The sequence below is a fragment of the Sus scrofa genome, chromosome 14 (assembly GCF_054392235.1).
Source record: "Sus scrofa isolate SSC_HxYL_T2T_F1_AM1 chromosome 14, Sscrofa_HxYL_maternal_Yorkshire_Landrace_v2.0, whole genome shotgun sequence".
Lineage (NCBI taxonomy): Eukaryota > Metazoa > Chordata > Mammalia > Artiodactyla > Suidae > Sus > Sus scrofa.
In genome coordinates, this window is record NC_139396.1 from 36663970 (window position 1) to 36691495 (window position 27526).

Genomic DNA, 27526 nt, shown 5'->3' on the forward strand with positions numbered 1-27526 from the left:
TTAGTGGTGTTAAGCAGCAATGTTATTTCACTTCCAGACTTCCAGGAAGCCTTTGGCCAGACACAAGACTCTCCCCCAGAGGTAGTAAAAGAACAGTCAGATTCCTCTCTGAGCTGATGAGATGAAATGTAACCCCTTTCTTTGGTGGAAGTCATTTTGTTTGCTTTAGATTATTCTTGCATTGGTTTTCTCTCCCCTAGAACCATTTCTTATCCACATTAGGCCTTCCTTTAGTTTCTGCTCATCCCATTTTTCAGTGATCACTGACCATTGGAATGTATCCTGTATTAGAAGCTTGTTATATACCTGTCCCAAGAAGCAGCTGCTAAAAATGCTAAACATTTAGATTCTGAATATATTTTACCTTTATCATATTTAATTCGCTATAAAAGTAATTACTCTTCCTCACCCAGGCATGATAAAATTAAGTATGATTAATCAAAAGTTGACAGCAGACAGAAAAAGAAATTAATATGCTCTGTATCCCTTTTTTCTATTTAGTTTTTTTTCTAAGGCAATGTTTCTCAACCTTTCTTTTTTTCCACTATGCCTCTTTTTGGAGATCTTTTCCACAAATTGCCCTCTTTGTGAAGTTCTAATAATTCAGATATATTGGATATCTGTTTATATACTTTGTGTATATCTCTGGGTTATACATAAAAAGGGTAAGATTTTTATTAACCCCCTAAGAACTAATTTTTGTTCCATGGTCCTTGTTGAGAATGCATTATCTAAAAGACGTATTTACAGGGATATACATGAGTACACTGCCCAAGGCTGATATTTCTATCCTGGCTGCTTGGTGGCATATGGAACAGCAGGAGAAAATGGAGCAGAAGCACTTGGTATTCTCAGGGAGGAAGGATACATTTTTATGCCACTGGCTGTTTGCAAAACTATTAATACATATGGATTGGAGGCCAAACTGCCTATATAAATTTCTTCTTTTTTCGAGGTTATTTTTCAAACATAATGTGTGTGCCTGTGCATGCATGCACCTACACACACACCCACACACACTCACACACATACATGCACACCAACACACCCCCCCACCCCCAAATGTATTATAAATCCACTTTGATTTGTTCCAGATTTACTTTCTATATCTGGCACCAGGGCCCAAATTGTTTCCTGTTCTGCTTTTGTGATGATATTTGTGTTTTGATTTCACTCATATAACTGTTGTTGCATCATACCTTTTACTATTTGATAAAATTGTTCTCAAGATGTTTCCCATGGAGTTCATGCCTCATATCTGCTCCACTGGCAGCAAATCTTTGTGAAAATATATGTGATATATCTAACATAGGAAATTACTATCATGGCTTAGCCAGAGGAATATTCTGGCTGGTTCTGGCAAGTATAAAATTAGAACAGAAGAGGAGTTTCTGTGGTGGCTCAGTAGGTTAAGGACCCGATGTTGTCTCTGTGAGGATGTGGGTTTGATCCCTGGGCTTGCTCAGTGGTTAAGGATCCAACGTTGCCACAATATGAGGTGTAGATCAAATGCTGCTCAGATCCCATGTTGCTGTGGCTGTGGCCTAGGCCACAGCTCCAGCTCCACTTTGACCCATGGCCCAGGAACTGCCACATGCTGTAGGTGCAGCTGTAAAAAAGAATAAAGTAAAATAAAATAAAATTAGAACAGAGGAATATCTTATTTCTATATTATCCCAAGGAAACACATTCATAATGTATACAGAAGTTCTTTCAGTCAAACAGGTTGTCCTTTCTTGCCGCTATGGAATGAGAGGGTAAGGTAAAACAAAAAGCCAACAGCATGGGCTTTCAATAATCTGCCATCTCTCTTCTATGGTATCACCCCCTCCCATCAGCTCTGCTCTTTGGGATGCAGATTGTGTTTCACAAGGACCGGGGAATCTTAAGAAGAGGAATGATGTATTCACAAAAACCTTCTTCCGGGGAATCTTAAGAAGAGGAATGATGTATTCACAAAAACCTTCTTCTAGTAATTTATGTCCTTCTGGGAAAGGTGATGAAATGCCAGGAGAACAGGCTGTAAGAGCTGTCATTTGTCTGCTGTGATCACGGTGACTTTACAACTTGCAAATGACTTACATTGCAAGTCTGAATTCCTGGCTACCTTTCTCTCGAAACAGAGAGGAAAAAGCAAGCATTTCAAGCAAAAGAGGGAGATTATTTTACTTTCTTAAATTTATGCATCAGTTGAAGCAGTATCTTGCTCTGTAACAGCCCAATGGCTATTAAATTCAAAATGCAAAATATTTCTGTAATCCTCTTTCTTTACTGGGGCTTCTATTTCTTAATACTGATTAGGGCTAAATTGTTTGCCCTTGACAATTTTTAGTACTACAGTTGTGGAATGTTATAAAACTTAATTCATTCTGACCAATTCAGTACTCAAAGCAAGTTTTAGTGTTCTTACTCTTCAAATCATATTTCTCAAAATGCCTCATTATATTAAAAACATAGAACAATACATTATCTCAGCCTCAGATGACTTAGCTATGCCCCTGGGCAATATGAATGCAAATGTTGAACCACTGACTTAATGTTGGCTTGTCAGCTTCCTAATGAAGAATATTTCTTAAAATTTTTACATGTTTTCTCCCTATTTTTCTCTGTTAAAAAACACAACTATTGAGTTTGTTTTATCATACCTTTTTAAAAAAATTTTACTCTTAAAAAAAACATGAGATTTCTAGATAATACCAATTATGGCAGGTGTTGAAAAAAATAAAATTTTAATTTATTTGGATCAAAACTGAATAAAACTTAGAGATGAACAAATAATCTCTTACCTCATGCAGTTTTTGATCTGTTCTTCCTAAGATAAGAAGATATCATTCTTGTAGTTTTCTGTTTTTCTCTTATTTTATTTAAAAATTGAAGTTTGGGAGTTCCCATTGTGGCACAGTGGTTAATCAGTCGATGAGGGTTTAATCTCTGGCCTTGCTCAGTGGGTTAAGGATCCAGCTTTGCCATGAGTTGTGGTGTAGGTTGCGGACATGGATCAGATCCTGCGTTGCTGTGGCTCTGGCGTAGGCCTGCAGCTACAGCCTCTGATTCAACCCCTAGCCTGGGAACCTCCACATGCCCTGGGAGCGACCCTAGAAAAGGCAAAAAGACTAAATAAATAAATAAATAAAAATTTAAAAATAAAATAAAAATTGAAGTTTGGAGTTCTTGTGATGGCTCAGTGGTTAATGAATCCGACTAGGAACCATGAGGTTGTGGGTTCAATCCCTGGCCTCACTCAGTGGGTTAAGGATCCAGTGTTGCCGTGAGCTGTGGTGTGGGTTGCAGATGCAGCTCGGATCTGGCGTTGCTGTGGCTCTGGTGTTGGCTGGTGGCTATAGCTCCGATTTGACCCCTAACCTGGAAACCTCTGTATGCCGTGGGCGTGGCCCTAGAAAAGACAAAAAATAAAAAAATTTAAAATTTAAAATAAAAATTGAAGTTTGGTTGACTTACAATATTATATTTTTTTCGTTTTAAAGTTTTATCAAAGTATAATTGATTTACAATGTTGTGACATTCTTGTAGTTTAAAAGTAATAATTTCTGAAATACAAAATAGAGTTCCCTTGTTATACGGCCCTCTCTAGGTATTTTTTTTTCCCTACAGATTCTTTAATTATAAAGCACTTGTGATTTTTAGAATGTAAATGGGAACAAGAAGCCTCTGTTTTAAAAATACTTTTTTGTGACCCTTCTCTTCATAAAAAGGTTGTCTAATCAGGAAAAAGAAAAGCCATCAAGCTACTGTTTTTAAGAGTATATCTGATTAATTTATACAATTTCTTTAATAACATTTAAGAGGTATTTAATAACTATGACTTAAAGCAGTGAATCCTAGGAAGTATGCATATTGGAGAGAAATACAGGCCAGCTTTCCTCATGTATCAGCCTTTGTTGGTCTTTTCATCATAATGATTTTCCATTATGATTTTCCATTGCCCTGCTGCCCTATGTTAGATGATTTGCAAAGATCACTGCCATAACTCTCTATACCTTTTTGCACACCTCTTTAAAAAGTGACTTTCCTGCTCCTTTCATCAAAAGGCAAAAATCAATTTTATTTTCCTTCTCTTTGAATCTGGATTGGTTTTGTTACTTGCTTTAATCAAAAAGAATGTGGCAAAAGTGACACTGCAGTCTTCTGAGCCTAAACCCCGAGAGGCATCGCAGCTTCTGTCTTTACCCTCTTAGAACCTGGAGATGGCAACGTGCAGACTTCTCTAGCCCAGTAAGCACTGAGAAACCATGTGGTGCAGAAACAGCATGCCTCAGTCAACAATCAACTGGCTGTTAGACATGTGACTGAGGCATCTGGGACCAGCCAGCCCACCCCCATGGCAGCCAAATGGCTATAGAGTTGCAACAGAAGACACCCTCACAGGTCCTCCTCCATTTTGCAGATCCACAGAATTGTAAACAAATACAATGATTTCACTAAGTTCTGAGTGGTTTTCTACACAGCAAAAGAGAATTGATTCAGTATTTGAACTCTAAATACAGTTATTTGCACTGCTTTGACATTTAGAATAGAGGCTAGATGCACCTATAAATCACAATTGAGCTTATGGGTATTTGGGAGCTGCCTTTGTAAGAATCATTATAATGTAATGGACTTGATACTATGCTTCAAGTTAGGGTAATTTATTTATTTTTATTATTATTTTTTTTGTCTTTTTTTTTTTTTTCTTTCTATTTCTTTGGGCCCTGCTCCCGCGGCATATGGAGGTTCCCAAGCTAGGGGTCAAATCGGAGCTGTAGCCACTGGCCTGCGCCAGAGCCACAGCAACGCGGGATCCGAGCCGCGTCTGCAACCTACACCACAGCTCACGGCAACGCCGGATAGATCGTTAACCCACTGAGCAAGGGCAGGGACCGAACCCGCAACCTCATGGTTCCTAGTCGGATTCTTTAACCACTGTGCCACGACGGGAACTCCAGGCTAATTTATAATCTATCCTCCAAATAGGGAAAGTTTGAGGATGAAGGGAGGAACTAAAATATATTTCACTTCTAAAAATTAATGTTATTGCTTTGTGAATCTATCAAATAGTTCTCTTTAAACTTAATTTCATTCATAAAGTAAAATTCTTTTTTTTTTTTAATGGCTAAACCTGAGGCTTATGGAAATTTTCAGGTGAGGGATTGAATCTGAGCTGCAACTGTGACCTATGCCACAGCTGCAGCAACACTGAATCCTTGAATCCTTTAATCCACTGTGCTGGGCTGGGGATCAAACCTGTGCCTCTGTAGGGATCCGAGCTGCTGCAGTTGGATTCTTAACCCACTGCATCACAGCGGGAACTCCATGAAATAAAATTCTTTATAAAACAATAGAAATGTATGCCTGTATATGTGTTTAGTCAAGCAAAACGCATATACAGTTAAGACCACTACACAACAATTAGAAAAGCAAAAATTAAATTTAAAAGATATTTTTGAGAATATCAAGTACTAGTAAGAATGTACGGCAACAGTAAGTCTCATACATTGTTGGTGGGAATGCAAATTGTGCAGCCAATCTAGAAAACAGCTTATCATTTTTCTTCTAGGTGTAAACATACATTGAGCATATGACCTACTCCTAGGTGGGATATCAGAGAAATGAAAGCTTGGGCTAGCATAAAAACATGTATGCTATGTGTGCAGCAGAGTTATTAGTTATTAAAAAATACTAGAAAGACACCAAAAGCCTATTAGTAGGAGTTTCCATTGTGGCTCACTGGAAACGAATCTGACTAGTATCCATGAGGTCACAGGTTCAATCCCTAGCCTCACTTAGTGGGTTAAGGATCCGGCATTGCCGTGAACTGCAGTATAGGTCTCAGATGCGGCTTGATTCAACCCCTAGCCTGGAAACCTCCATGAGCTGCAAATGCGGCCCTACAAAGACCAAAAAAAAAAAAAAAAAAAAAAGCCTATTAGTGGGTGCATGTGGCACATCCATGCAGTGGAATGTTACTCAGTGATTGAAAGGCATAAACTAATACACACAAAAAATTAAGCTATGTGAGAGAGGAGACTCAAAAAGTTAAATGTTGTATGCTTCCATTTGTATAACATTCTGAAAAAGGCAAAGCTATAGAGGAAGACTAGGTCACTGTTTTTAAGGGATATGTGTGGAGGTGGTTTAACTGTAAAGGGGCAGCACAATATTTGTGGGTGAGGAGTCTGTCCTGATTATGGTGCTGGTTACACACCTCTGTGCATTTGTTAGAACTGTGTATGTAAGCATTCTCTGAATTAAAAATAAAGTATAAAAGCATTAACAATATAGTGGCTTAAAAAAACAGCAACAACAACAACAACAACAAAAACAGCAACCATTTTATGACATCTTACACTTATGAGGATCAGGAATTGGTTAGGGATTAGCTAGGTGATTTTTTACTCCACTGTCACTGACACAAGCCATTTGGTTTTATTCAGCTGGAGGGTCATTTTATCTGAAGGGTTCAAAATGGCTTTACTAATATGTCTGGTGTTTTAATGGGGTGGTTGGAAATCTGGACTTAGCTGGAATTTTTCACACAGCATCTCAGTAGCCAGCCTGCCCCAGACTGTTTCAGGAGACAGGATCAGAGCTGCAAGGCTTCTTGGCTATATTTCATTAGACACAATCTTCTCTCTAGTGACAAACTATTCACATTCTTCCATCATGCAGAATACACATGATGGAAGACCCCAGCTTCCTTTTTCTATTATGGCATTGTCTTAAACTCTAGGATTTTGCCATAGAAATCAGGTCCAAGTGTAACTTAGGCTCCCAAAGGGCAGTGGGGGAGTAAGGAATACATTGTGGTCACTGGTTCTAGCAACTCCCGAAATCTAGGCAGGTATCTCCCTCCAGCTACATGGTCAGGGCCAAGTCATGCTCCCTGCAAATGATTTTTCCTGGATCTCTTGGTTATGCTTTCTAAGTAACCTTCACTTTTCTATTTAAAAAATGGACTATGTTTTATGCCAAGTAGACTTTCATTCTACTTCTTGCCCATAGAAATTTGAGATCCTCAAAAGCTGTTCACATTTTGAACTTTCTCTATCCACATTAATAGAAAACTGATCGTGCTGGTTGAATTCTCTTACTGTTTTTGTGGGCTTCCTATGCCTCTCTGCCTTCCCTGGGAGTCAAGATTTGGTGGGATCATGGTCTTAAGACTCTTAGAAACTTTTTAATCTAGTTGAGAAAATTTATGAGGGAACTTCTCAGTCTTCCAAAGTATAAAGCAAAGTTTCACAGCTACAGCCTTAGAAGACTGTTCCCCTGAGTCCATAAATAAGCAAAGTGACATTTTTAAGATTTTTGCCTCCAAATTTCCTTAGCCAAATACAATGGTTCCTTAGTTTCAATTTCTATTTCCCACATTACTGAGACAACAGCAGTGCCAGACATTCTGCCAGTATCAAAAAAAAAAAGGGGGGTGGGTGGGTGGGTTCTTTTCATCTTCTAATAACAATCTCCTCCACATCCTTTCAGCCATCACAGAGGTCTCCAAAGCCCTTCAAGCTTCTGCCTGTCTCCTGGTCTCAAAGTCAACTGCACATGTGTTAAGGTTGTTCTCACTGCAGCATCCATCTCTAGTTACCCAATGCCATTGCAGTCATTGCTGCATAACAAACTACCCCCAAACTTAGTGGCTTATGAAAATGAACATTCTATTCCATGTTTTAGGTTCAGAGTTTGGGGCAGGTCTTCTGGGCCTTTCTCATGATTTCAATAGAAGTCACTCAGTGGGATGCACTGGTGGATGGACATGGGACGTAGAAGAAAATAGTCAGCCACCATAAAAGAGACCTTGCCTTTGAGGTGATGTCATTTGTAGTATGTAGTATATTAAGAATCATGCAGTGAGTTCCCGTCATGGCTCAGTGGTTAATGAACCTGACTAGTATCCAAGAGGATGTGGGTTCAATCCCTGGCCTTGCTCAGTGGGTTAAGGATCCCATTTTACCGTGAGCTGTGGTGTATGTCACAGACACAGCTCTGATCTGGCATTGCTGTGGCTATGGTGTAGGCTAGCAGCTACAGCTCCAATTAGACCCCTAGCCTGGGAATCTCTACATGCCACAGATGTGGCCCTAAAAAGACAAAATACGAAAAAAGAATCATGCAATGAGGGATCAAGGCCTGAATGAAAATTAGGGAGATCTCCTTTTTTTTTATTCTTGTCCTGTAAAATGACCTTGGTGAAGACACTTAATTTACCTCCATGCTAAAATAATATTCCTGTTATGAACAGGGATACTATTGATACAGGGAAAATAATATATTCATAGATTCAGAAAATGGGCCAGGAAAAAACTATATTTGGAAATGAAATAATCATATTTAAGTATGTCCAGAAGTTTTAGCATCCAAATTGTGCTAAGCCCACTCTAGAGTTTGCATTTAATAAAGAATGTATGTCCTCAAGTTTACAAATTCAAATAGAAGAGCATACCTACGGGTTGCCAGGTATTTCATGAAAGTGAAAATGGAAGTTCCCTCTGTGGTAAGTAGGTTAAGAATCTGACTGCAGTGGCTCCAGTCCCTGTGGCCAGCACAGCAGGTTAAAAGATTATGCATTGCTGGAGTTCCCGTCGTGGTGCAGTGATTAACGAATCTGACTAGGAACCATGATGTTGTGGGTTCGATCCCTGGCCTTGCTCAGTGTGTTAAGGATCCAGCGTTGCCGTGAGCTGTGGTGTAGGTCACAGATGTGGCTTGGATCCCGAGTTGCTGTGGCTCTGGTGTAGGCCGGTGGCTACAGCTCCGATTCAAGCCCTAGCCTGGGAACCTCCATATGCTGAGGGTGTGGTCCTAGAAAAGACAAAAAAAAAAAAAAAAAAAAAAAAAGATTATGCATTGCTGCAGCTGTGGTGTATGTTGCAACTACAGCTCAGATTGAATCCCTAGCCCAGAAACTTCCATATGCCATGGCACTCTACACCTGAATACTTTTAAATATGTAAGCATAATTCTAAATAGCTGTAAATATAGAAATATTAAAATGTGCAGTGTTTTCTACCCAAGAAACAAAATATCTAATAATTGATTATATTTTGCTTCTAATTCTGTTTTCAGTGGGTTTCAGATGTATTATTTAGGTAATTGCCTTAGAGTAAATTGTGGATTTTTAAAGTGGTTGTTTCATTTGATGAGAAGAAGCTAATGTTTCATCTGTTACTCTTAAGAACTATCCTAAATGAGGCTATAATAGTCAGTAATTGTTTCTGAAAGAAATTAATTCCTCTACAGCTTTAAAGTGCAGTTAATAGCCTTCACACAGCTTCTTGGCCAATCTCCAAATCAACAAACAGCTAGTTGAGAATTATCTGGATTGCTCAGAAGGAAAACTTTCTAAAAGTAATTTAATTTCATCTTGAACATATAATATTGGGCTCACTAAAACTTTTCCAAAGTGGAACTTTTTCCTTTTAAAATTCAACTTCATGGAGTTCCCGTTGTGGCTTAGTGGTTAACGAATCCGACTAGGAACCACGAGGTTGTGGGTTTGAACCCTGGCCTTGTTCAGTGGGTTAAGGATCCGGCGTTGCCGTGAGCTGTGGTGCAGGTTGCAGACGTGGCTCGGATCCCACGTTGCTGTCAGCTGTAGCGTAGGCTGGAAGCTACAGCTCCAATTAGACCCCTAGCCTGGGAACCTCCATGAGAGCGGCCCAAGAAATGGCAAAAAGACAAAAAAAAAAAAAAAAAAAAAAAATTCAACTTTTACCATTTCATAGTAAATAATATACAGTATAAACTCTCATAAATCAAAAGATTCCCAAAGGTCATTAGGAGCTTTTTAGAAAACAAACAAACAAATATTGAAACCTTAAATATTGATTAAAATATAAAAGTGTTATATTTTAAGCCTCTGTGTTAAGCACAAGTTAAAAATATGAAAATTTTTATTGGAACAATTTGTTTACATGACCTATTTTTCTACTGGGGACAAATTTAAAAAATCACACAAAATAAAAATATTTTGCTGATAGTATCCATTCCTGTATTTTTATTTCTTTAATCATCTTTTCCCAAATCCAAGCTACTAAGTGTTGAGTTCGTTAAAATTGTAGAAAGAAGTGTGAGCATAACTCCAAAATAATATAGATTAAATTTAAAGGTTATGTTGGTGCAAAACTAAAAATCTAACTATATTTAAACTGGAAATACCTTGAAGAAATTATTGGCATGATTTACTTACTTTGGTAAATATTTGATGTTATATAGAGTCAGAATAAGTCTTCCTTCCTTTGTTAGTCTGTTCTATAACATTGGTCCCAAATTACAGATGATAGTAAAATAAGACCTGATTGGTGGGAAACAATTAGCTAAGTAAAATACGATCCAATTGGACAGTGTCAGACTCCACTATCATGAAAAATACTTGTACTGCAAGGTATTAGTTCTTTACAAGGTTAAATATATTCGTGAAAACTTATATGCAAGGCAGATTTTAATCAGGATTTTTTTCAATTCCAAATTTTATTTAAAGCATCTAGTTTCAAGCACGAAAGTTAATACTCATTAAATTGACATTAGTTACTGTTTTCATCTTTTTATGTTTATTTTGGATTTTGATTTTGCACACACACACACACACACACACACACACACACACACACACACAGAGCATTCACTTCCAAAAACATTTATATCTTTAAAACTATATCACCTTTCATATGTAGTTATCTCAATGAGAACCTTCAAGTTTCTGTTAAATTAAACAGATGATCTCTATGTATTTTTAAATACACTTTTTAAGAACACCCATAAAATAAACCTTAGAAATATGATAAGCAAAAGAAGCCAGACACAAAAGGCCATACATTGTATAATTCAACTAATACAAAATACTCAGAGTAGGCAGATCTATAGAGAGAAAATGCGTATTAGTGGTCGACAGGAGCTGGAGGAAGGGGGAATAAGAAGTTACCACTTAATGGACCCAAGGTTTTATTTTGAAGTAAGGAAAGTGATCTGGAAGTAGATAAGGTGATGGTTGCCCTATATTGTGAATATACTGTCACTGATGGTAAATTTTAGATGTATTTGACCACAATTTAAATGAAAGAAAAAAAAAAGGCAGTTTACATTAGACATTTAAGGGAATAGTAGTTGGAAGATTTTCAAAAAATTTTATTTTGTTGTGCCGTTAGCCATCTTTTGAAGTGTGTAGTATCTTTAGCTTTACTAAGAAAAATTTTCTTCTTATTCATGGGTCTATAGAATTTCTTGCTTGATTTGAGCTCTTGCGATGTTGATTGACAATAGGATGTTCTGAAGACCAAATACTAATTCGTTTTCCAAGAGACTTTGATCTTTTTGTCATCCAAGTCAGTTTTTCCAGTCATGGAACAATTAATTAATGGAAGTCTACAAAATTAATAATAAGCAGCTCACTGCCCACATGGGATTCAATGTGCAAATTGAAAATTAATAAATGCTATGTGTAAAGATTTGGTTCATTTTAACATTGAATTGTGTGATTAACATTAAGTAGAAATAAAATCAACAAGTCAGCACACCCTATGTTGGGTATAGCTTTTATTTTATTTATTTATTTTTGGCCATGCCTACGGCATGTGAAAGTTTCTGGGCCAGGGATTGAACCTGCACCACAATGGTAACCAGAGCCACAGCAGTGACAATGCCAGATCCTTAACCCATTGAGCCATGAGGGAACTCCTGGGTATAAATTCTGATATAAAATTTGGGTCAGGATTGAAAGTGGTAGTGGCAAAATTTCCACATCTATGTTGCTTCAACCAGGAGAAACATGTACACTTCCTCTTCCTACTTGCTTTAATGTAAATAGTATAAACAGAAGTTTAGGAACACATTTGGGAAGAAATATGAGGGAAGAGTTTGTGCAATTTTTTGTCCTTGTGTATAGGTTTATTGGCACAACTTGCTGTGGAGGAGAGACAGCACTCCACCTGACAGGCTAGCCCTGTTTGTGAGAAGGCTGAGCACTGGGCAGAGAATTTGGAGATGCAGGGGAATCAAGTAGGAAGACAAGAAGTGAACACTGGGGGCAGGAGGGTGTTCTAGATAAATGGAGCCTTGTGGAACCAGGAGCACATTAAGGCAGAAAGGCACTGGTCACCTTTCAACCCAAGAGCAACATAAATGACTGGTTTTCATGGAAAGGAAGCAGCTGCTAGAAGTGCTGGCTCTGTGCAGGCTTTATCTCTAAAGCCAGGAGTGCCCAAACTGGATGATGAGCTGTATTGGCTGGAATCAGTCTCCATCAACTTCTGGAACAATGGTCTGTGGACTAAGATTCTCTCTCCAGAATTTCTACCCTTTGAATGTAAGCACTGGGTAGTGTTTTATTTTTTTATTTTTTATTTTTTATTTTGTCTTTTTGCCTTTTCTAGGGCAGCTCCCACGGCATATGGAGGTTCCCAGGCTAGGGCTCGAATCAGAGCTGTAGCCGCTGGCCTACACCACAGCCACAGCAACTTAGGATCTGAGCTGTGTCTGCAACCCACACAACAGCTCAGAGCAATGCTGGATCCTTAACCCACTGAGCAAGGCCAGGGATTGAACCCGCAACCTCATGGTTCCAAGTCAGATTTGCTAACCACTGAGCCATGACAGGAACTCCGAGGGTAGTGTTTTAAATCAACATAGCCTTTTATTATTTTTGCCAGTGGTTTTTTTTTGTGTGTGTGTGTGTGTGTGGTGTGTGTTTGTTTTTTTTTTTAGGGCCACACCTGAGGTATATGAAAGTTCCGGGGCTAGGGGTCAAATCGAAGCTGCAGCTACAGGCTGACACCACAGCCACAGCAACACCATATCTGAGCTGCATCTGTGACCAACACCACAGCTCACAGTAACACCAGATCCTTAACCCACTGATTTAATTTTCAGTCTTGCTATCATCTGAATGTTTGTGTCCCCTCTCTCCATCCCCCAAATTCACGTGTTGAAATCCTAAACCCCACCCCCAAGGTAATGGTATTAGTAGGTGGGACCTTTGGGTGGAACCCTTACGAATGGGATTAATGCTCTTAGAAAGAAATCCCCTAGGGTCCCCTAGCCCTTTCCTCAATGTAAGGACACAATAAGAGGTCTGCTACCAGAAAGGGGGCCCCCACCCGATGCTGACACCCTAATCTCAGACTTCCAACCTCCAGAACTGTGAGAAATAAATTTTTGTTGTTCATAAGCCACCCAGTCTATGGCATTTTGTTACAGCAGCCTGAGCAGACTAGGACAACTCTTACATCTAAATCGAGGTTGCTGAATGAAACAGAGTTCACTGACTCAACACACTTAGGTTTTGATCAATCCTGATAAATCATATGAATTTATATAAATACTATGATTATAAGAAAAAGGCTTTTAACTTCCGAATAGGGATCGATTTTTTTGTGTGTTTCATGTTCTATCTATCTTTGAACATCTACTTCAATTTTTGGGAGTTCTTAACTTGATGTTTCCAGATTTGGTACATAATTAGGGTTCCTTCACTCACTCACAATTTTAAAATAATTCTGCCCTTTTCTGGAGAATAGTTAAACATGTGGATAATGAAGAAGTCAAGGGGAGATTTGAAATTACCTTTCTGTGGCTCTAAATGGTTCTTAGATAAGTGCTTTCTTCCCTGTTGGTTTGGTGAGTGAGAATTGAAAAGCACTTTGCCCTGGGGCCATTCTTTCAGAAGTAGTGGCCCCAGATGACCAGCCTCCTTGTGGTGGGTTCATAGAGCAGATGGCATGAGCCGCAAGGGGGAAATTACAGAGCTGACATTAGGAGCAATTATTCCACCAATGACAGTGCTTTGCACTTTGTGAGGCATAGGAAGCTATGTTGTAGAGCTTCAGAATTAGAAAATCTTGTAAGACTAAACCAATGAAACACTGGTTAAGGAGTTTGCCCTTCCTCCTTTTTTGTGTGAGAAAGGGAAGTTATTTCCTGATCATTTAAAAATTAGCCAGGACCTCTGATTAGGACTCCTAAAAACAGGAAGAATTCGGGGTTATTTTTTCCACTTGGCCTTAAATATTCTACCCTCTTGAGGAATGGCGAGGGGAATGTGGGGGAAGACAATAGTTCTAGAGGCTTTTTCAAAAGTATAAGAATGATAATGCATGCAAATCAATTCAAGAAAATACTATGTATCATTTCTATTGCTTCTGTAACAGTTAAACCACAAATTTAATGGCTTAAAACTACAAAAACGTATTATCTTATAATTCTGTAAGTCAGAGATCCAAAAATGCTTTTACTGGGGTAAAATCAAGTTATGTGTAGCCCTCCATTCCTTTTGGAGTCTCTAGGAGTAAATTCATTCCCTTGCCTCCTCCAGCTTCTGGAGACTGCCTGCATTATTTGGCTCATGGCCCTCTCCTCCCATCTTAAAGCAACTCCCACATTATGTGACTCTGGACACTGCTTCCTTGATTCGTTTTCCCTTTAAAGGATCCATGTGGAGTTCCAGTTGTGGCTCAGTAGGTTAAGAACCTGACGTAGTGTCCATGAGGATGTGGTTCCATTCCTGGCCTCACTTAGTGGGTTAAGGATCCAACGTTGCCGCAAGCTGTCGCATAGGTCACAGGTGCAGCTCAGATCCAGTACTGCCATGGCTGTGGTGTAGGCCAGCAGTTGCAGCTCTGATTCACCCCTGGCTCTGGAACTTCCATATACCAAAGGTGCAGCCCTTAAAAGAAAAAAATAAAGATCCTTGTGATTACATCGCCCATCTCTAGGTTCTTAACCACAGCTGCAAAATCTCTTTTGCCAAATGAGGTTAACACATTCACAAGTCCTGAGGACTGAAATTGAGACATCTTTTGGCCACCACTATATAAGATGTGCATAGAAAGATGCCAATAAAAATGTGTTAAAAGTTTTAAAATATATTGCACAAAATATAGAAATGGCAAAATACTGCAATGTGTAGGGTATTTCCCATGAACAAATAGGATAGTTCCAATGACTATTTCCAGTGATTAATTTCATATGTTTTGGTATGTAATTACACAAATAATACAGGGAAGTGAAAGGTATAATGTAGTAACACAAGCACTGTTGAAACCACCACCTAATTTCAAAACTAAAATGTTACCAGTATTAAATATACTCATATAACCCAAGTCCCGTATTCCTAATAATGAACTGGGTGACCACTCTCACCAATTTTGTGTTTATAATTCCTTTGTTTCGCCTCACAATTTTCTGAGGGGGGGTGGTTTGTGAATTTTACAAAAGTTGTGCTATAACCTATTTTTGACTTTTTTTTTTACTAAATTTAACATTTCTAAGATTTTTCCTCATTGCAAATAGTAGTAATTCATTTTCACTGCTATATAGTATCTGATTTTGTTGACATATTTTAATTTATTATCCATTTTCCTGCCCATGAGTATTTGGATCAGTTCCAGCTTTTGTCTTGATCCAGCTTTTGTCTTGTTTTGTTTTTCTCTGTCGCTAACAGTGTTGCTATAAATATTTTGTATATGTCACCTGGTGTACATATGGAAGGGTTTCTTTAAGATTTATACTTGGAACTAAAATTTCTTTATCTTAAATGTTAACATAGCAAATTTACAATACAAGGTCAATTTCCCCTACTTTTTCTACTTTGATCTGCAGTATGTAAGATATCATTTTTCTCCATGTTCTTGCCAAATTCTGTATCGAACTTGTTATCTGTAATTACCCAGTGAGTACAAAATGATAGCTCATTTTATACCTTAATTAGCACATCTTTGTTTACCAAGGTGTTTGAACATTTTTCATATATTTGTTGGACATTTGTGATCTCTGTCCAGTAAGATGTGTCTTCTTTTGACTATTTTCTACTCAGTTGTTTGTCTTTTTCTCATCCACAGGTAGGAGATTTTTTAGTCTGGAAATAGTCAGTTGCCAATTATACCTGTGCAGCAAATATCTTTTTCCACTGTGGTTTGTTTTTTCATTACCCTCAAGTGGCCTGTTGATGAATAGAATTTCTTAATTTTGATGTCATAAAATTTATTCAAGAACCTACCCTACCTCACGGCTATAGAATATGCTGCTATATTTTCTTTTCTTTTTTTTTTTTTTTACCATTACACTTGCACTATTCATCTTCCCAATCTTGTTTTCCTGAGTGGTGTCATGTTGAGATAGAATTTGACCCTTTGTCATCTATAGAACCATTTATTAAGCACCCACCACTAATCTGCAAACTGTTGCTTTGTATATCAAATAAGGGTTGTTTTCAGACACTTCACTTTGTCTCAGTGGTCAATTTGTCTTTGAATCACTATCATAATGTCTTAAAGCTTTTTGGCCATTTAAAATATCTATTACAGGAGTTCCCATTGTGGCTCAGCGGTAATGAGCCCAACTAGTGTCCATGAGGATGTAGGCTTGATCCCTGGCCCCACTCAGTGGGTTAAGCATCCAGCATTGCTGTGAGCTGTGCTGTAGGTCAAAAACATGGCTTGGATCCCACCTTGCTGTGGCTGTGGTGTAGGCTGGCAGCTGCAGCTCTGATTCGACCCCTAGCCTGGGAACTTCTGTATGCTGCAGGTGCAGCCCTAAAAAGAAAAAAAAAATCTATTACAGAGAGTTCCTGCTATAGAACAGCAGGTTAAAGATCCAGCATTGCTGCAGCTATTCCCAGAACTTATAATTTATAATTATATAAATTATAAGATTTACTCGACAATTTCCTCAAAAAATTTATTGGATTTTGAAAAAAATCGCACTAAATCTAACAACTAATTTGGAAAGAATTGCTACCTTTATACATTTATCTTTTTTTTGTGTAATCATGGTATCTCTCCATTTGTTAAGTATTTATGTTGTCAAGAAATTATAAAATGTTCTGCATAAAAGTGTTTAACATATTTTTAGATGTTTTCTACATATGATTTTAGTTAAAGTATGATATTGTTTTTTTAATTTTTCAGTTCATTTCAATCCCATAACTTATACATTCATAGCAATGTTTTCTATATAGAGGAAGACTAGTCAAATTTATATCCATGTTGAGCAGCAGCTTCTTTTTTTTTTTTTTTTTTTTTTGTCCTTTGTCTTTTTAGGGCCACCCTTGTGACATATGGAGGTTCCCAGGCTAGGGATTGAATTGGAGCTGTAGCCACCAGCCTACGCCACAGCCACAGCCCCACTAGATCCAAGCCATGCCCATGACCTACACCATAGCTCACTGTAACGCCAGATCCTTAACCCACTGAGTGAGGCGAGGGGTCACACCCATATCCTCATGGAAGCTACTCAGGCTCGCTAACCACTGAGCCACGATGGGAACTCCTGACTAGTTTCTTATTCATCATTTCTTTTTGTATTTCAGGACAGAATTCTCTGGGGTTGTTTTTTTTTTTTTCCTCTGTCTTTCTGAAGTAAATTAATTAGAATTCCATTTTATAAATGTTCAAGATTGTGTGTGTTTTTTTAATGACTCACCTTCAATTTTGAGAGATTAATCATTTCTGAGTACATGATTCAAAGTTAACTATAATTTTATCTTAGTATTTGGAATAAATCACCCCTTTATATTATAAGGATTTCAGTGTTGATGTTGAGAAGTCTGGTGCCATCTAACTATTTTCTAACAGAGGTGATTAAGTACTTGCTGTACAATTAATCTAGTTAAAGCCTAGAGTGAAATGATTTTTAGAACATTCACACAATTGTGCAACCATCACCATAAACATTTTTGGACATTTATAGCTCCCCAAAAAAACCAGGCCACCTCCCGCTTCCCCCCAGCTAGGGACCTACTCTCTGTCTCCATAGTTTTGTCAAATGTGGACATTTTCTCTAAATGGAATCATACTTCATGGCCTTTTGTGATTGGCTTTTTTAGCATAATATTTTTAAGGTTCACCTGTATTTTAGTATATATCAACACTCCGTTCCTTTGTGATGAATGAAAAAATCACACAATGGACTATTATTTGGCAATAAAAAGATAATTTTTAAAAGATATTTTCCGTATCATGCTAAGCGAAGTCAGCCATACAATGAGACACCAACATCAAATGCTTTCACTGACATGTAGAATCTGAAAAAGGGACAGACGGAACTTCTTTGCAGAACAGATGCTGACTCACAGACATTGAAAAACTTATGGTCTCTGGAGGAGACAGTTTGGGGGGTGGGGGGATGTGCTTGGGCTGTGGGATGGAAATCCTGTGAAATCAGATTGTTATGATCATTATATAACTGCAGATGTGATAAATTCATTTGAGTAATTTAAAAAAATAAAATTAATTAATTTAAAAAAAAAAAAGATATTTTCCAGAGTTCCCGTCATGGCTCAGTGGTTAACAAATTTGACTAGGAACCATGAGGTTTCAGGTTTGATCCCTGGCCTTGCTCATTGGGTTAAGGATCCGGCGTTGCTGTGAGCTGTGGTGTAGGTTGCAGACACAGCTCAGATCCCATGTTGCTGTGGCTCTGGCATAGGCTGGTGGCTACAGCTCTGATTCTACCCCTAGCCTGGGAACCTCCATATGCCGCAGGAGCGGCCCAAGAACTGGCAAAAAGACAAAAAAAAAACCCAAAAAACAAACATTTTCCTTTGCCAGCCTGCAGTTTCCCTATAATGTCTTCAAATGAACTTATTTCTATTTATCTTTATTAGCATGTTGTGAGTTCTCTGTATCCATGCATTAATTTCTTTCATTTGTTCTAGAAAATTCTTGTCATGTTCTCTGATTATTGGCTTTCCCTATTCTAATTCATCCTTCTGGGATCCCATTTAGATGTAGATTACTTTAGGCTTTCCTATTTTATACTAAAAGACTCGCAGCTTTTTAAAAAATTTTCTTTCTCTGTTTCTCCCGCTATTTTAATCTGGGATATTTCTTTGGCTCTACACATGATTCAAATTCTCATTTCAGCTATTTCTTAGATGTTTTTACACGTCCATTAAATCTTTAATTTTGGGAGTTCCCGTTGTGGTGCAGCAAAAACAAATCCAACTAGTATCCATGAGAATGCAGGTTCCATCCTTGGCCTCTCTCAGTGTGTCGGGCATCCGGCATTGCCTTGAGGTGTGGTGTAGGTTGCAGACGTGGCTCAGCTCCCGTGTTGCTGCGGCTGTGGTGTAGGCTGACAACTGTAGCTCTGATTTCGACCCCTAGCCTGGGAACTTTCATATGCCACAGGTGCAGCCCTAAAAAGCAAAACAAACAAACAAAAACCCTTTAATTTCAACAATTAGTTTTTCATTTCATCTATTATTCTATTTGATTATTTTTTAAAATATTTCTGGTATTATAGCTTCATATTATTGATTTTATCTTTTATTACTTTAAATGCATTTTACATGTTTATTTCCTATCCTTGATCTGATATTTCCACTGAAGTCCATGTCTGCTTTCTTTTGTCTTTAGTAAAATATTGTTGTTGTTATGAGTTCATCTTTGGTTGAACTTAATCTGTGATAAGCTTGAGGGTCTAATTAATTAATCCTCAGTCACAGGTTGAGTTTTTCCACCTTTTGGTGGCCCTAAGTTCAGTCTCCCAATACTGGCATTTGGGTTTGTTTATCATCACCATAGCTCACTCTTGTTTCTGTTACTGTTTTGGCTTCTTTTCTTGCAAGGCAGCAATGCTTTTAAAAACTATATATTTTTTATACCTTCATCTAGGAAAAAAATTTGCAAAGGGCCCTTCAGATATATATCACATCAAGTCTTTCAGACTGGATTTTCTCACACTCTTTATTTATTTTATTTTTTCAGAAAAAGAAGACTAATACAAGGTGAAAATCAGCCAAGCTCTTATTTTCATAGTATCTTCCTTCCACATGCCCTGCTTTTATTCATGTCGTGTCCCATCCCCTTTCCTTGTCTAGACGGTTCTCCTCCAGGCGGCAGACGCAATGCATAATTCAACTTTATAACCCTCAAGGTGCTCAATACATATCATATGAAATAAATAATAAATTATAGTATTAAAATTCAGCCAAATTCCTATACTAATCATACAAAAATACATTGGTTACTGGATTTTCTGTTCATCATTTTACAGGTCTTGTTTTATGATGGCACCAATGTTCGCACAGCTTTTTTTTTTTTTTTCATTTTGAATACCAAGCCCAGTTAGATTTTCCTTAGGAAGTCTTCCTGGACCTCTCTACCTTTGCTAACTACTGCTTCTTTGTGTTTCCATGGCTTGCTATGCATATCTCCAAAATAGCGCCTATTATATGAAAAATTAATTACCTCTTCACTGTTGATCTTCTACCATGTAGTGAACAACTTGAGAGCAGAGACTGTCATTCAATATTTTTTCATTGGCACTAAACTAAATTCCAGGTTGGCAACATGTGATATGTATCGAACAACTCTAAATAGCTTTGAGAGTATCATTGATCTTTTCACATTTTCAGTTTGAATACATTCTGTCGTTTTTAGCTAAAATAAATATAATGTATCTCAACTTTTCAATGTACATGTGCTCAAATATATGCTTTGTGCTTGTGTGATGAGAGGTGGGAGGGAGGGCAGGGAGGGAGAGAGGAAGACAGAGACAGAAAAAGAGAACAGAGAAAGAAAGAGTAGAAATGAAGGAGTGAGAAGGCAGGGAGAAAAGACAGCAGGAAAGGGATGGGGGTAGGCTGCTGGGTTAGAAATTACCTAAAAGCACTATGGAATTTAAAAAGTAACTGGGAGTTCCCGTCGTGGCGCAGTGGTTAACGAATCCGACTAGGAACCATGAGGTTGCGGGTTCGGTCCCTGCCCTTGCTCAGTGGGTTAACGATGCGGCATTGCCGTGAGCTGTGGTGTAGGTTGCAGACACGGCTCGGATCCTGCGTTGCTATGGCTCTGGCGTAGGCCGGTGGCTACAGCTCCTAATAGACCCCTAGCCTGGGAACCTCCATATGCCGCGGAAGCGGCCCAAAGAAATAGCAAAAAGACAAAAAAAAAAAAAAAAAAAAAAAAAAGTAACTGACTCTAGGAAAGAGAAGCACTTACATTTCTTTGTTAACATCAGATAATTATTTTTCTCTGCTTTTTTTTTTTTTTTCTAATTGGTCATTTCAGTTAGCTTCTAGCAATCCCATACTCCCCCATACAACAAAAGATGAAGGTAATATTCTGTATGTCATTTTAGCTGATACATTGGGTTGTGCTTTCTACTAAATTTGGTCTCCCACTAGGGTACCTATTACAGAGAAATGGCAACATGGCATCTGAGAGAGTGAATCTGGGAACACTTAGATTTAGTGCTCGCAATTTCCCATCAGTGAATCCCCAAATTCCTTATTGAAAAAAAAATCAGAAATTACATAAGCCAGAATCTTTGTATTAGTTTATCAACTGTTTGGTTTGCATACAGGGCAGTCATGAGTGGAAGTGCATCATGCAATCAGTTTATCCTGAAAACTCTGAAACCAGAAGTTCTGGGACTGATTCTAGCTCTGCCACTTATTAGCTCTGTATTCCCGTTGAAGTTACTTAATGTATCTTTGTCACATTCTCCACATCTGTGAAGCAAAACACATCTGATAACTATACCTGCTTTGTAGAATTGCTCTGAGGATAGTAAAAGTAATCCATGAAACACCTAGTATAACATCTAGTAAAGTGAAAAGTGCACAGCTGTATTTACTATGATGAAAAAGGGCCTTATATATTGAGACACATTTAGTATATATGTCTGTATAAAGAGGGAGGAGGGGCGATTGAGTAAAGACAGAAAATATAAAAATATAGAAATGTTGGAGTGCCTATTGTGGCTCAGCAGGTTAAGAATCTCACATAGTGTATATGAGGATGTGGGTTCGATCCCTGGCCTTGCTCAGTGGGTTAAGGATGCCACAAGCCGCCATATAGGTCACAGATACGGCTCACATCTGGTATTGCTGTGACTGTGGCGTAGGCCTGCAGCAGCAGCTCCAATTCAACCCCTAACCCGGGAACTTCCATATGCCACATGTGCAGCCCTAAAATGAAAATATATATATATAAATGTTGAAATGCAAAAGTGAATAATAAGCTTAACATAATAGTTTTGCAAATTTGCAAAGATATTATTCACCAGATTTCAATATTACAATTATCTGTCTCATATTCTTCTATGGCAAATTCAATTATCTCCAATTCAAATCAAAAATGCCCCTAGTACTTCAAAACCCATTTAGAAGCAGAAAATAAGAGCAAATTTCTATTTAATGTGGCTTCTAGTTTTAAGGGTATAACATTTAATGAGTGTGGTTCTGAGTACTTTAGGTGAATCAATTCATTGCTCACAAGAACCCCATCAGAGGAAATGCTGTTATAATCATCCCTATTTCAAAGATGAGCAAATAAGGCACAGGGAAATTAGAAAGCTGTTCATTGGGAGAACTGACGTTTGATCCCAAGAAGACTTACTCCTGAGGCTGGTATTTGCTTAGTAGAACTATTATTTATTTGTACCTCATAATGTAAGAATTTCAAATACTAGGTTAGAAAATCTAGTGTGGTTCTATTTTTTACTATGTGACATACAGATGAAATTTAAACCACATTTTGGTGGATAATTATTTTTAAAACCAAACATGATATGCAATTTTACTTGGTAAGCAAAGTATTTTCCTACACAATGAATTTAAAGTAATTAAAATAGCATAATACACTCTTATTCTAAAAATAATAATAAATCTTGACTTTTAAAATGTCAAAATTTAGTCTTTCCATATTATGAAATAATGATTGTATTCCTATCACTGTGGCGCAATATTAGTAATACACTGATATAACATTTAAAAATAATTATGTTACTTGCAATAACAAAAAATAAAATTAGGATTTCTATAAGGGGTTTGCAAAAATGTGTATTACTTCAAAAGGAGTTTATGGAAAAGAGAATCATGGATGTCTCTCCTAAAATATTATGATTCTATATATATAAATGTCAATTCAGCTGCCTTATAAGACTTACGATTGGATTCAATATGTGTTGATTTTAGAAATGTGAGATATAGGAGTTCCCGTCCTGGCTCAGCAGTTAACGAGTCTGACTAGCATCCATGAGGACAAAGGTTCGATCCCTGGCCTTGATCAGTGGATTAAGGATCTGGCGTTGCCGTGAGCTGTAATGTAGGTTGCAGATGCAGCTTGGATCCTGCGTTGCTGTGGTGTAGGCCGGCAGCTACAGCTCTGCTTAGACCCCTAGCCTGGGCACCTCCACATGCCATGGGTGTGGCCCTAATAAGCAAATAAATAAATAAATAAAAAATGTGAGGTACAAACATCGATTTAAGTCCTATGATGTATTATCTCATATTTATTGTCTTTTTTTAAACTCACGCATAACTTTTCTACACGTTTATCCTTATAGAAGCATAGCCCAGGTGAACAGGGAATATTCCATTAATAAAACACTTAGTCTTTAAGTAGAGCCAAGGAATGATTGAACTTTTAAACTGCCTTCCTTTAGGAAGTCCATTTAACATTGATATCCATTAGTTTCTGTTTTGTAAAGCTGTTATCTTTTTCGTCCATGGTCTTTTATTGTAAGCAAGTTATTTCAAAATGAGTTGCAAGGACTTCTTTTAGGGTGGTGTTATATTCTTTAAGGGTCCTTTTATACCCTTTTCTCTGCACATTTTCAGGTATGATCAGGGTTCAAAAGTAATTAATACAATCAATTTCTGAGCATAAACAGGACAAATTGGCCATAAGAAGTTGGGCTTAAAAGTTCATTTTCAGGAGTTCCCTTGTGGTGCAGTGGGTTAAGAATTCCATCGTGTCACTGCAGTGGCTAGGGTCACTGCTGGGGTGCGGGTTCAATCTCTGGCCTGGGTGCATGGGTGCAGCTAAAAAAGACAAAAAACAAACCTCCCCACAAGTTCTTTTTGGAAAAGCTGCATTCGGTTGTTTAGTAGGGAAGCCTCCCAGCACAATGTTCATTTTCAGGCAGGTCAAAGCCCAAATTGTGAGGACTGAAAATCTAGTTTCTGGGTTTTCAGGAAATGGTCATTTTTCAATTCTGCTTTGGATTCTGGCCAAAGACCTAAACATGTTAGAAAACAAAGATAGTTCTGGTTATTCACAGAAAGAGTACACTGGCTGCAGAATAACATTTGGCCTTGGTGACATATGACAGTGGATTTTTTTTCCTTGTGTGATTTAGAAATAGAAATGAATGGATACTTAGTGTCTTTTTAGCTCATTCCTGAAGCAAAAAGTGTTCCTGAATGATCTGAGATTGTGTCTATAAAGTTTATCACTAAACCAATGAGATAAGGATGATGAGAGCCAACTAAATTTTATTACAGATGCTGCAGCTTAAAAGTATTTTTAGCCTCACAGTGAAGAGCAGATGCAGAGTGTTCTCAATCAATAAGTTAGTTACAGTATAACAATACTTCATTTTTTTAAAAGATAGCTTAAGAATCAATCCAAAAGGAATTTTTTTTGGGGGGGTGGGGGTGGGGCTACACCTATGGCATAAGGAAGCCTCCAGGCTTGGGGTAGAATCAGAGCTGCAGCCACTGGCCTACGCCACAGCCACAGCTGAGCCACGTCTGCCACCTACACCATAGCTCATGGGCAATGCCAGATTCTTAACGCACTGAGTGAGGCCAGAGATGGAACACACATCCTCATGGATACTAGTCAGGTTCGTAACCTGCTGAGCCACAATGGGAACTCCCCCAAAGGAAATTCTTTATTAGTCAGATGCTTTCCCTGGCAGGTATCATCAGAACGTGTCTTGTTTTAACCCTCCCCTAGATGTCAGGCAAAGAGAAACTGACTTTAGTCTGGTCACCACTTCACTTAGGGGTAGTTAGGGTGGATGCACAAAATTGCAGGGTATCTCGGGACATGAGACCCAGTCACCAGCCACAGAGCTGTGCTCTTGGGGCTCTGAGAGGATGACCCATCCTTGGCTGGTGGAAGCTTCTTTATATATCCCCATTTCCAGGTTCTGCAGATCCTTGGGACTAGGGAGATTTCCACATTATCATGAGCCTTGTGGTAAAAACCTGACGTGGCCTTGGCTCCATTGTCACTTTGGAAGATACCTGGGGCAGCTAGCAAGCATAAAAAAATATTACTTGGTGTGTAACCCAGTTACAGTTAGAAAACAGGTCTTAGTGCACAAATTATAACCAAGGGGATGTATACATTTGTAACATTCACTACAAACTGAATTTGACCTACCTGCAAGATAAGCAATCTGTGGGTCTGATATTATAGAAGCATTCTTTGGAGTTGCTTGGTTACCCTTTGGTATTCAGGCATGAAAAAATAGATGAAAACTGATATTCTATTTCTCTGAATATCTGTAGCCTTGGCTATTTTCCATGGAAATGAAGCTTTATTAAAATGTTCACTTTATGAATGATTATAATGACGTCTGCATGTTTATTTGCTCATTTCAAAAGTCTAAGGGAGAAATTGTATTTATAAAGTCATAGGTAGTGCTTAAATTCATAGACTGTATACAAATTTCACACATACACATGGCTATCGATCTTTGTCTCTCTATACATTAATCCAGAAATTGTGAGCAAGAATCTGATTAAAATCATTGACTCTTCTTTAAACTTAACTATGAAAAGTCTAACTGGGAAATTTCGTAAGTCAAATTTTAAAAGATTACTGGCAATAGTATTCCTTTATTATTCCAAAACTACCTTTTATTTTTACCAAGTCACCAATAATACAGATCTTTTGTGTTATATTAAATGTGAAAAAATGTGTCTTTATTGTAAAGAAGTATGTATGGTCATTTTCACAAAATAGCTTTCAAGAAAATTACACTAAATGCATTCTGGATGTTAATGGATACCTACTAAAAGATATGGTTCTAGAAAATAAGTGTAAAGCAAAATAAAACAAAAATATTTTACTCTGAGTGTCTAATAGCAATCCAATATTTGATTTTGAAAAACCAGGAGAGTAAAATTTGAATGAAATAGCAGTATATAAGCATGATAAAATTATGCTCTTCTGTGCCCTTCTCTTTGGAGGCATATAGATCATGAAAAGCATGGGCAAACCTCAGAACAAGAATGACTCTTGGTGGTAATGAGTGAGGATTGAAAGGTATGGGCAGCTCACAAGGTGTCAGTGGCTTTGTGGTATCAGAGAAACCCAAAGACTAATGCATATAATTCTAAACTTTTAAAGCAGACTTTTCCCCCCTTTCTTTCTTTTGTTACAGGATTACAGAGTGAATATCTTTCTCCGTCAGAAATGGAACGATCCCCGTCTTGCATACAGTGAATATCCTGATGACTCTTTAGACCTAGACCCTTCCATGTTGGACTCCATTTGGAAACCTGATTTGTTCTTTGCCAATGAAAAGGGAGCCAACTTTCACGAAGTTACTACAGACAACAAATTGTTGAGAATTTTCAAGAATGGAAATGTTCTTTATTCAATAAGGTGAGCCATAGGCTTGAATTCCTGACTTCACTGAAACAGGGTAGCTTTTTTTTTTTTCAATTTTTAGTGAGTGTTTTAAAATTTTTAATTAAGTGCTTTCATTGTTCCACTTAAGTTCATCTAATAAACCATTTTCCAAATATATTTAATCAACAATAATGCACCAAATTCCAGATCCAGGGAGTTCCCTGGAAGCCTAGCAGTTAAAGGATATGGCATTGTCAAGTTGCTGCAGTGGCACTGGTTCACTCCCCGGCCTGGGAATTTCTGCATGCCAAGTGCACAGCTGGAAAAAAAAAAAAAAAATTCCAGAATCACGAATTCTTGAAAATCTACTTTTAAAACAAAGGTCCAGGTTCTTACATCAGCCAAGTTGGTGGGTGGTTTAAAAGCAAATTGAATGTAGCTGAATCCCATGTTGTTTTTGTATTGTTATGTATGCATACTTCTTTTAAATATAGGTGAAGAAACATTTAGGCTTGCTTGTCTGGGACCATTTTTCATGAATTATTTATCAAGTATATGTATTTTTTAATCTTGTTTTAGAAAAAGATCTTATTTACATTTTAGTTATTTATTACACATTTTAGTTATTTATTACACATTTCTTAAAAGACCATGTAGCCTTCTAAAGCTAATACCAAAACATAACAGTAATTAATACTACAATGTAAGCTCTAATAATACTATTTCTTGACAGTTGAACTTTATAACTCATTCAACTTTGGCTGTTCATTAATTATTAAACATATAAATTCAGTAAATAGCTTCCTATAGGAATATATTTGAAAGTTTGTGTTCCACATGAAAAATATTCTAAAATAAAATAATTATCTTAAATTTTCCATAATTATTTCGTCATTTAGTTCAATTAAAAAAAAATTTAAGGATCCAGCATTGCTGTGATCTGTGGTATAGGTTGCAGATGCAGCTCAGATCTGGCATTGCTGTGGCTCTGGTGTTAGACCGGTGGCTACAGCTCCAATTCAACCCCTAGTCTGAGAACTTCCATATGTCACAGGAGTGGCTCTAAAGAAAGCAAAAAAAAAAAAAAAAAAAAAAAAAAAAACAGAAAATTGGGACCAGAATTCGTGTCATATTTCTTAGAAAGGACAATATACTCTGTTTATAGCAACAGGCAACTGCCTGAAAAATATTCGTATCACCAGTAACATGTTTTA

General features: G+C 37.7%; 1 protein-coding gene across 12 annotated transcripts in view; it reads left to right on the top strand.

Moving 5' to 3' along the window:
• Nucleotides 1-27526, top strand: part of GLRA3 (glycine receptor alpha 3) — a 488702-nt gene that overhangs the window by 369208 nt on the left and 91968 nt on the right. For all 12 annotated transcript variants that reach the window (XM_084997706.1, XM_084997695.1, XM_084997696.1 and 9 more), the window contains one exon: nucleotides 26122-26345. In XM_084997706.1, coding sequence (XP_084853832.1) covers nucleotides 26122-26345 — 224 coding nt within the window. The remainder of the gene's footprint in view (nucleotides 1-26121; nucleotides 26346-27526) is intronic.